General features: G+C 30.9%; 1 protein-coding gene across 1 annotated transcript; it reads left to right on the forward strand.

Annotated features, from left to right (window-relative positions):
• The first annotated feature begins 8,270 nt into the window (after positions 1-8,270).
• LOC109804904 (microtubule-destabilizing protein 60) lies at positions 8,271-11,388 on the forward strand. Its single transcript, XM_083067877.1, has 8 exons — positions 8,271-9,336; positions 9,659-9,701; positions 9,806-9,904; positions 10,001-10,120; positions 10,317-10,415; positions 10,636-10,695; positions 10,804-10,898; positions 11,034-11,388. Exons 1-8 carry the CDS (start codon positions 8,459-8,461, stop codon positions 11,149-11,151), a joined length of 1,512 nt encoding a protein of 503 aa, XP_082924003.1. The 5' UTR covers positions 8,271-8,458; the 3' UTR covers positions 11,152-11,388.
• The last annotated feature ends 260 nt before the right edge of the window (positions 11,389-11,648 follow it).

The raw sequence follows: 11,648 nt of genomic DNA on the forward strand, positions 1-11,648 counted from the left end.
AGTCTTTCTTAACATAAGAACTAGATTGAGTTTTTCCTTTAAAAGAAGATTTTCTCAAATTTTGTTGTTCCACCCTTATACAAAGTTGGACCAAATCATCAAGGTCCCTATAAGGGAGTAACTGAACTCTATCTCTTATGTCAAAATTAAGACCACTTAGAAATCTAGCAATGGTCAATCTTTCTTCTTCCCTTATCCCAGCCCTCATGAGATATAACTCCATCTTTTGCCTATACTCCTCAACACTCATACCCTTTTGTTGGAGCCTTTGGAGCTTATCCATAAGCTCCCTACTATAATAAGAAGGTATGTGCCTTCTTCTCATAGCACTCCTCAACTCATTCCAATAAGTGATGGGAGGATCATTGTGAAGTCTTCTCTCTCTTTCCAAGGATGTCCACCAATACATGGCTTGTCCTTGAAAAGCTAGGGTGGCCAAAGGAACTTTTCTTTCCTCACCTACTTGATGACAAGTGAAGATTTGCTCCACTTTCATCTCCCAATCCAAGTAGGTGTCCACATTATCTTTTCCATGAAAGTAAGGGAGATCAACCCTTGATTCCCTCACTTTGTGTTCTTTAATGACTCTCCTAGGTGTGGGTTGATAGTAAGCATCCATTTGGATACTACCATCATTATTTAGACTTTGAGAATCATGGGAGCTCTTGGTTGAGCTCCTTGAGGAATTTTTTTGACTTTTTGGTTTATTCAATTTTTTTAAAAGTTTTTCTTCCCTTTGCTTAATCTTTTGGATCTCTTGTTCCAAAGCCATGATTTGTACTTCCTTTTCAAGTTTTTCTTTTTGTTTTTGAAGTATCTCATCATCTTTCCAAAGTTTTAGTGCTTCAACCTCCTTAACAATTCTTTCAAAACTTTTAGGAGTATTAAAGTCACTACTACTTTGAGAATGATGACTCATGGTTAAGCAAAAGAAAATTATATGCTATGCAAAAAGATATAAAATATTTTTGAGATTTTCTAGGAATGAAAATAGCACTTGGAAGTCTAAGTGTACAAGTTGCACTATCAAGGGAGGTGAGCTACAAAGAGCCACTTAATAACCAAGCCTTTTCAAGTGGAAATCACTAAACTCCTTTGTGGTATTTCCAAACCCCAAAACTTTTCACAAAATTTTTTTGAATGTTTTTCACAAATTTGTTTGTTTTTGACACCTAACTAAGCGTGAGCAATTGAACTACACAATTCTAGACGAAATAGGGCAGCAAAGTAAACACAAATATGAACAAGAAAACTTAAAGAAAGCAAGATAAGCAACTAGTCGGATATCCTAAGTGGAAGCTTGAAACATATGAAATTTCCAAGCCACTTCCACTAGTACTACACGTGAGAATCTATTAAGGATGTAGATATACCTGACCAGCTTCTTAATACTCCCTCCAAGCTTTACAAATTGGTTTAAAAATACTAGAGAATTGACAAAAATTAAACTAGCCTAGAAAGCAATAAAGTGGCGGCTTTGGTGACCAATTAGTGGCGGTTTTGTGTTCAACTTTTCTAACACTTGTTTAAGTGTCTTAATCCGCCACTAATCCTTCAAATGGATGCTACTGGACCTGCAAAAGAAACACAACAAAGAGGTTAATGGTGGCTGCCTCACAAGGTGAAGGAAAAGGTCACTCAAGTGAAGAAAGTTTAGGAGAAGTTTTGGTCACTAAATTAGGTCAAATTTTTAGGTCTTAGTGTCCAAACTTTTCCTACTCTTTGTTGAGCAATGTTTGATCCTTGAGCAAGGATTTGAGGCCACTTCCAGCACAGGAAATTATTGAAAGAAAACTAGACAAGCAATAAAAGCACAATTTGGAAAGCTTATACCAAAAGTTAAGATTGATATATGTATATGACAAGACTCAAAGAGGTTCAACAAGTAAAACTGAAAATTAAGACTCCAAATAAAGGCTAGCACTCAGAGAGAATAGTTCCTAGATAGGTACTAGAATAGATGAACAAAACAAAAAAAAAATTGAAGACAATTGGATAAGTATAGCAAAAGTAATAGCCAAAACAATAACAAGGAATCAAGTAGGTTTTCAACTTGTATACCTCTCGGCTTTTTCCTTTTAATTTTCTTTCTCTATTTTTTTTTATAATTCTTTCTTTTTCTATCTTCAAGTTAAGAGTCCAGAGAGTATATTTGCCTTTTGTTTCAAATTTTTATATGATTCCAAGCTATAGAAAATGAGAAAACAAAACAGCCAAAAATTAGGTCAAATTCCAAGTGAAAATGAGAAACTAGTGCACTAGTTTTAGGTTTTTGTTTTGGATTCTTTTTGTACTCTTTTCTTTTGAACTTTAGGTCTTTTTCTTTTGTTTTAGGCTCTGTTTTATCTCTGTTTTCAGCCTCTAAAATTTTTTTTAAAATTGAATCCACAAGAAGAGTGCACTAGAAGTAGGTTTACACTTGAAATTTAAGTCACAAAAAATTTTTAGAAGATTTTCAATGGAAATGTGATTTGAAAACTTAAGACACAATGGAAACCTAACTCTAAAGAAACTTACTAGAACTAATAGCAAGTTATGAACACAATAAGGTAAAAGAAAAAGCACATATAGGAGGCAAGAACAAAAGCAATCCGAGAGCAACAAATTGATGAACAAGATACTAAGGAAATTTTAGGTCAACATGCTATTCAAGGAATTTTAAGACATATAAGAACTACACAAACATACTAAGACAAAACATGGATTAAAAACCAAAATCTAAATGCAATGCATGCAGTCCAATCACGGACACATATTAGGAATGGAGAGACTCAAAAATTAAAATCAAAAACAAGCACAAGCTAATAGGTCCTAAACATGTTGATTGTGGAAGAAATTCAAAAGCAATCAACAAAGGATCTATGAACAACAATTATGCAACAATATAGATCCGGAAATTGAAACTCAAATGAGACAATAAGAACACAAAAACAACACAAGAACACAAGAAGAACACGGATACAAAAATTTGAGCACACTTATCTCCTTGAAGAAACCTTGCTCTTGATACCAAAATTGATGGAGGTGAGTAGAAGAAATGAAACACAAACTCCTCCTAAGCTCCTCCTAGGCTCGGATCCTCTTCAATGGAGATTGAAATGCACTTGGAGAACTTATGAAGATGAAACACAATTGCGGAAATGGAAGAAGGAAGTATCCAAGCTCAAGAACTCAAAGGATTGCACACTTCAAAGTGAAGGAAAAACTAGGGTTTCCTAAGGTGTTTGAAGGCATTCTCTTAAGGTTCTCTCTTGGAAGATTTTCGGTGACTCTTGAGGGAATAAGCTGAAATCAAAGTTCAGAAATTCTCATATATTCAAAAGTGTGTTACAAGGTGAGAAAGGTTACACTTATAGGAAAAATTAGGGTAACTTGGCGGCACCTTTAGTGAACCAAAGTGGCGCCAAGTTTGAATTTCAAATTTGAATTTGAAATTCAAACTTTGGCCACCTCACCTAGTCACACGGATGCTACCTTCATTTGATTGTCATTTGGAAGTGATTTGAGATGAATTTGGAGCTCACATGGCCGGATCCACTCCATGCCATCCATGTGACTCAAATTCAATTCAAATTACTTCTAAATGATAATTAAATGAAACCTAATTTTCCTATTAATGTATACTTCCTATAATCCTATGCTAATGACCGAAATACATTGGTCCAATGAATACAATGAATAGAAAAAAATATAAGAAGAAGAATGAGCCCAATATTGGGTATCAAAAGCCCAAAGCTCAAGAAGCCCAAAATTAAGCCCAAGACACCTAAACCCTAATCTATGGTCAAAATACAAGACCAACAACAAAGTAAATTCCTATACTAAGAAAATACAACTAAACATGGTGTTCAATCAATTAAAGCCCAAGTGAGAAGCACCCTAGGCCCACCAAGCCCATTGGGCCCACTAAGCTCTGAAGCAGTCAAATCTTCAAGTAACCTCCTGGCCATAGCTCTAGTGGTTGGGCCTTTAGCCCATGCTCTTCCATCAGATGAGCAGAAGACAAAGGTGTGATCTAAGGTCGTTCCTGAGTACTCTTCCTTAGAGCTCTTTGTTTCTCCTTTTTTTTCCTAACCCTTCAGAACGCAAATGAGGTAATAGGGTTAACGCTACCTAACTCCTTAAAATTAATCCATTGGGCTGGGTCAACCCAACCCATTTTCTTTCTCTTTTAACCCACTTCTCTTTTTCCTCAAAATAATTAAATAAAATAAATACATGTATATTATAAAATATTTTTCCTCTATAATAATAATATATTTCTGACCCAAAATATAATAATATAATTTCAATAACAAAATATCATATAAAATCAACCTTCTCTTAAAACATATAAATATTTATTTAAATATGCTAATAAAAAATACTTATTTAATACGTACAAAATAATTGTCCAAAACAATAATTATTTAAAACGTACAAAATTATATTCTTTTATAATTATTAAAATAATTATGACCAAATACCATATAATAATTATTATTATTATTATAATAATAATAATAACTTTATTGAAAATTGGGATGTTACATAAATGGTTTTTTTTAGAAAGAAAAAAATATTTGTAATAAAAATATATTTTTTTATAGACTATAAATATCTTTTATTAAAGACAATCTTCTTGCAAGAAGATAGGATCATTATTGATTGTAAAAAATTCAAACTTGAAACTATTGATTATATTGAAACAGCTTCATACTAGATGATCTATGTATTCGGTGATAAAAACAAAAATTTAAATTGTAAGTTTGAGAAAACTACTGAAATTTGTAAACAACTTTTTTAAAATACATTGTTTACATGAATTTGAAATTTTCAAGCTTATAATTATTGTTTAACAACTTTCATTCCCCTAAAAGTTGATTTACTATTTAAAAGCATTTTTTTATCCAACTAAAATTAAATATTTTAAAATCACTTTTCAACAAACTTATTGAAACAAAATTTATTTTGATCATATTTGATTATTAAAATATTATATATATATATATATATAATCAGTTATAGAAATAATATAATTTTTACAACATTTTTAAACAAAAGTGTCTAATAATCCTATGATATTTATTTTTTGGTTTTTTATCCATTTTTTCATTTTTTTTTCTCTTTCTTAATTCTATTTCCATATGATAAACATAATAAAGATTACTTTCACCTGGAAAAAAGAGGTTAAATTATTCTTTTAATCCTTTATTTTATTTAATTGGTTCAATTTAGTCTCTTTATTATTAAAAAAATTAATTTAATATTTTAATTTTAAAGTAATTAAATATTATTTTTTTATCCAATTAAAACTAACAATTTATACTTTTGTACATGTGAGGATTGATGCTTATCATTTTTAATTTTATCATATATGCAAAATGTTAATTGATGCGTATCATTTTTAATTTATCATATATATAAAATTTTATTGTTGTTAAACTTAATTAGACAAAAATGATTATATTGTATTATTTTTAAAAACTAAGGAGCCTTTTTAATAATAAACTAAATTAAACAGATTAAAAAATTAGAGAGTGAGAGGAAAAAAAAGTATTTTTGAGAAGAAAACATATCTTTCAAAAATAAAACTCACTACACTAATCACTAACTTCGGGGAGGAAAAAAAAAAAAAAACCTCCTTCCCTCCACAAAATATTGCATCAAATTCATCTGATTAAATTTAAGTATTTTTAAAAAAGTAACGTGTAATCAAAGGAGTTATGTTTTAGTCTAGTGGTTGAGTGGGGAGGGATTGGGGTAGTTAGAAGTATGAGGACCTAGGTTCAATCCTCATTACGTAAGATTTCACAAGACTTTCAATCAGGATAGGATTGTAATGGATTCTGCGAGACTTTGTAAACTTCGTAGAATTTCATAAATTTTTTACATAGGATAAGAATTCAAGATTTTTTTTTTCATACATTCAAATTTAAAAGGAGTCAAATATAAAAATAATAAAAATAATAATAATGTCTGGATAAATAATAATAATAATTTTTTGTAATATCATGTCGTTCTAAATAGAATTAACCCACATATTCATAGCTATATTAGTCCTCCAAATATTAGTATCTTTTCGCTCTTGCTCCCGTGTTTTAATAATAGACTCAAAATTATGATTTTCATTAACTAGTAATGTTGAAGATGAAGATTCATTCATCACTTCAATTGGAAATTCATCGTAATGACATTCTTTACGAAAAAAGTTATGTAGTCTCACACATGCTAAAAATTATTCTAAACAACATTTCAATTTTTTTTATAATTTGTGATTTAAAATATTTTATGTATAATTTTATAAATGATTAAAAAAAATAGTGGGACAACTACCCTACTCTCTTATAACTAAACATGTCCCTTCATTTTATATCGGTATTAAAGTAGAAATTTACAAACATCAATTGGGAGAAAAAAAATATATCTGAAATTTGTTACAAGTACAAAATAATTTTTTAAATTTTTAATTGCTTTCAATTATTCACTCGTGAAGAAATATTTTTAGTATTAAATTATAAGATACTGCAATGTCTTATGTTAATTTTCTTTTTTAAAATATAAAAATCCTAATTTCATAATATAAAAATTAATAATAAAAAAATTCATAGTAAAAAAAAGAAATAAAATAATTGTTGAGTCATAAAAGGGGAAGGATAACAATAACAAATTCAAGCAAGGGAGAGAGATGCAGTTTTTGTGCTGAGAGGGTTCTTCTCCCAACTAAGATTCATTATTATCTCATTCTACTTACATAAACCCTAACTCAAATTCATCTTTTACATATATATATATATATATATATATATATATATATATATATATATATATATATATATATATATATATATATATATATATTGTTCTAATAAATCTAAATTGATTACAAGGTCTTGAAGATCTATAGTTGATTATAAAGATCATGATATCAATTTTACCTTTCACCTTTCCCTTTTCTTGATGCGTGGTATAAAAAAAATTATTACTTAAAAGTTAAAATTTCAAGTATTTTTTGTGTTATATAACTGAGGAACAATTTCAATTAAATAGAGCAAAATCGAGCAAGTCAATTAAAGAGAACGGAGAGAAAAATTGAGCAAGTTAATGACACTATTATTTACGTGTAGAAGTTTCACCAAATAGGGGAATAGAATGAGAACAGTAGTACAGTATTATATATAAGTAGTAGTGCAATATTATTAATAAGAGAAAAAAAATGGAGAAGATGAGCATAGAAAAAAAAATGAAAAACTCACTTGAACATTCTTGAAGCACTTGAAAAGTCATTTCAAACAATCCTCTAAAATCTTATGGGTTTGGATGAGATTGTTTTATGAATTTGATATTTATAGATACCACTAAAAAGTCCATCAAAATCCCTCTAATACAACAATCCTTTAAAATTCCTATATTTTTGAATACCAATGAATTGTTTTTAAGTTGTAAAAAGTCTCAAATGAATACCAATAAATTTTAATGCACTCTTTAAAAAATCTTGAAAATCCTGATTGAATACCACTGAATTATTTTTAAGTGACATAAAATCCTGATTGAATACCAATGGACTTTTTTATTCAAAAAAAGTCTTTTAAAATCCTATGAAATCATAAACCAATACACCCCCTTAGTATTTGTTTGCAACTATTTAATGAAAAAAATCCTTATTTAATCTCATATTTATTGAATTTTCATTTATCCATCAAAATTATATTCCTCAATATCTAATACTGATCACCGATCATAATATCATTATAAAAAAATATTATCAATACATTTTGGAATATATTCTTTATCATATACAATTTTAATATATATAAATTGCATATTTTAATAACTAAAAAAGTAAAAAAGTAATAAATATGTTAAGAGGTTATTTCATTTAATCAAGTCTTTCGTAACTTAGATTTTGATAATCAGAATTTTCTATTTTTTTATTTCACACGTCATTTTTTTTACAGCATTTAACACGATAATGTAAACTTAAAAATTATTAATTAAGTTAAAATAATTTCATATAAATTCACTCATGTGTTCGTAATTAGAAATTTTCATTTGGTATGTCGTATGTAAATTCACTGTAAATCATCTCTGGAGTTAATGGTCTATCTCGTAAGTAATTAATTGCCTTCTCCTAATTTTCCTAATTTAAACTTTTATTAAAATGTTGTAAAAAAAAAATTATTCTTCGTTATTATAATATAACGGTCGACACCAAAAACCAAAATGAAAACAGAATTTTAAATTTATTTATTAATTCATTTATTTTACACACATATAAAAACGCAACTCACGCGAAAAAACTAGCCGTTACAACAAACAGCGCCTCTCTTTCTCTTTCTCTCTTTCTCTGCAAGAACAAACCAGGTTCCTATTTTTCCTTCATTCTGTTTCATTTTCACCACGCCAAAGTCCAAAATCACTTCATTTCTCTGTTTTCATCTCTACCCATTTGTTTCTCACAACAAATTCCGAATCCAAAATGGAACTATCAAGCACCACTGACCAACCATTATCAACTCCTTCAAAGAAACCCTCAAAAAACACCGAAAATCTGAACCCTAACGTGCCTCATCACCACCATAGCCCTTTCAAAAGCCCCAATTCAAAGTCCCCTGCTTTGAGACCCTCCAAGTCCAATAATAGCAACCCAGTTGCGCGATCGCCGCAAAACAGGATCCGGCAGAGGAAGTTCGTGGTGGCCAAGAAGAAGAATCAAAAGGGTTCCCAAAACGACGCTGTTTTGTGCAAGTGCATGCACAACGGCGGCGCCAAGTGCGTTTGCGTGGCGTACAAGACTCTTAGGGCTTCTCAGGAAGAGTTTTTCCTCAAAGATAAGGGTTATGGTGGTGATGAAGGAGAAGAAGAAGCAAAAGATGAGAGTGAGAGTGCTATAGAAATTGAGGGAACAAAAGTTGAAGAAGATGAAGAAGAAGGTTGTGAAATGGAAGGAAGTTCCACTGTGAAACGAAGGAGGGAGAGGGATAGGTTGTTGGAAGAAGCGAGGAATAGTGTTCCTGAAAATGGGTTTGGGAGGGTTTTGCATTTGGTTAAGGCCTTTGAGAGACTTCTCACTATACCCAAAAGCTCAAAGGAGAAAGATCACAAGGATCATCATGATCATGATGAGCATGAGAATGATCATGATCATGGAGAGAAAGAGAAGAAGAACAAGGTGATGAAATGGGCTTTACCAGGGTTGCAATTTGAACAACATAATAAGGCACTTGAAGCTACTGATGATGCTTCTGTTTCTGGTTCTTCTTCGTCATGCTACCCATCTGGGCTGGTTTTGACATCCAAGGACCTTGGCTTGGATCAAGGGATTTTAGTTTCTTCTTGGGATAGTAGCCGAGCAAGGTTTGACTTTTGGTTCTATTTGATTTGATTAAAGACAAAACTTAGACGAAGTTGCTTAGGTGCTTTTAGAGTTGTTCTCCCATCACAGTTGGAGTTTCAGTTTGGTATATCTGTAATTAAAGTTTGCATTTGAAGGTCAACATAGATTCTTAAGATAAAATTTTGATTATGATTGAAGAGCAACACCAAAAGTTTTTGTGGACTGTAGCTAAGTTTTGTCCTTGGATTAATGTCTCTACTCACATTTCTTAAACTGTGTGTCATTTGTTTTGGAGTTGGTTTTTGTTGATTTGTATGTTGTTGGCTTTTTTTGGTGATGCAGTGTGTCTAGCAGGACTTCTGGGGGTAGAAGGAGCAGGAGAAATGTGAGACTTTAGATGTTGTTTTTGATGTATAGATTATGTGCTAATGAAGAATGGTTATTGATTCACTGATGGGATTTTGAATTATAATGATTGGTTTTCTTCAGAGCTTGGAATCTTCCTCTGGGACGTTAGGAGGGAGGAGGTGGAATAGGAAGGAGAAGCTAAAAGTCACCAGAGCAAAACCATTTAAGTTAAGGACTGAGGTAAATTATGAGGAATGGTTGATTTTTCTATGTAGTTTTTGTTTTTAATTTTTCACTTTGAGTTTGGAGTACTACTTTTGTAATCATACCGTGTAGCAAAGGGGAAAGTTGAAAGAGGAAGAATTTATGAAGAAAGTGCAAGAGATGATGTCTGAAGAAGAGAAGATGAGGATACCAATTGCACAAGGTCTTCCATGGACAACAGATGAACCAGAGGTGAGGTCATTTTTTTCATGCAAGTTCTTAGAGGTCCATATGATAAATTTGGCCTCATGTTTACTTGTTAGCTATAATGGATTACTCAGCTTAGCATTACTCTTTTGATGTCACTTGTTATAATTGTCATGTTTACTTGCTAACTCTAATGGATTACTTGTTTACTTGCTAACTCTTTTGGTGTCACTTGTTACAGTGCTTGTTGAAACCTTCAGTTAAAGAAAGCACAAGGCCTATTGACCTAAAGCTTCATAGTGATATTCGAGCAATTGATCGCGCTGAATTTGACCAACAGGTGCCTCTTTCATCCATCTCTTCCTTTTTCTTTCTCATTGTTACCTTGTATTTTCTTCATTTATTGTGATTTTTTGTGGGTGAAAATGCTACTACTTGTCATAATAATTTTAACTGCCAAATTCAATTGAGCTACTGATATATATTTCATTTGAGGAAATAATATTTTATTGTAGAAAACACAACAAAATATGAATCATTTGTTGGATGTTTTTATGTAGGTAGCAGAAAAAATGAACTTTATAGAACAACTCAAATTGGAAAGGGAAAGACAACAGAAGGTATTCCATCTACGATATTTCTATCGCTAATCTGTGAAACATTACTGAGTTACCATGTTTCCTTTTATCTAAAAAATGCTGATTTTTGTACTTCAATCCCATGTATAGTTGGAAGAAGAGGAAGAGATCAAAAGGTTGAGGAAGGAACTCATTCCAAAAGCTCAACCAATGCCTTATTTTGATAGACCTTTTGTCCCAAGGAGGTATTGGTTGATAAATTTAATAATCCTTAAAGTTTAAACAAACTGTTTCTTTTGCATGGTCTGTTTCATTTTTTCCATTGTTCTCTTTAGAACATGTCTCACTATTGTATTATTATTATTCTTTCTTTATGCTAGGTCAATGAAGCATCCAACTATACCTAGAGAACCCAAGTTTCACATGCCCCAACATAAGAAGGTTAAGTGCTTGTTATCATGGAATGACATGGACCCCTACTCCTCCTATCTCAACTAAGCTTCCAAGGGTCATTTGATGATATAAAGTGAATGAATGTTCTTTCATTTTCCCATCATTCTCTCCACTCAATGTTCAATTTTGTACATGGGCAACTCAATATATAGTTGCAAATTCTTTTATGGCAAGTATATTATAGTGCAATGATCTTTGTACCATGACTCATGGCATCGTAGTTGGATAGATGGTAGCTTCTTTTTATCGAAATGAAATGAATTTACATTTTTTTTGTGTGTGTGTGAGGATATGTCATTTATTCAATGAGTTTAATAGTTGTTCATTGTCAACCAATTAAAATAGAGATTTGTAATTGGATGACAATATGAAATTATTGTACACTATCATTATAAAAATGTTACTCACCTAATTATATCATTATAAAAATGCAAATTAATGGTAGTATATTATGATCATAAAAAAAATTTAATGTGTTCAACTTCAAATTAATAATATTAAGTTTTATGTTTAGATTGCTTTCTTTTTAGGTTATAATTACC

The sequence above is a fragment of the Cajanus cajan genome, chromosome 2, assembly GCF_000230855.2.
Source record: "Cajanus cajan strain Asha chromosome 2, NIPB_CcT2T_4, whole genome shotgun sequence".
Lineage (NCBI taxonomy): Eukaryota > Viridiplantae > Streptophyta > Magnoliopsida > Fabales > Fabaceae > Cajanus > Cajanus cajan.

Bases quoted from the DNA above. Each gene is read 5' to 3' on its own strand.
- LOC109804904 (XM_083067877.1), top strand. From the start codon at position 8,459: ATGGAACTATCAAGCACCACTGACCAACCATTATCAACTCCTTCAAAG. The intron at 9,702-9,805 runs GTGAGACTTTAG...GGTTTTCTTCAG, and splicing joins GTAGAAGGAGCAGGAGAAAT to AGCTTGGAATCTTCCTCTGG. The intron at 10,416-10,635 runs GTGCCTCTTTCA...GTTTTTATGTAG, and splicing joins GCGCTGAATTTGACCAACAG to GTAGCAGAAAAAATGAACTT.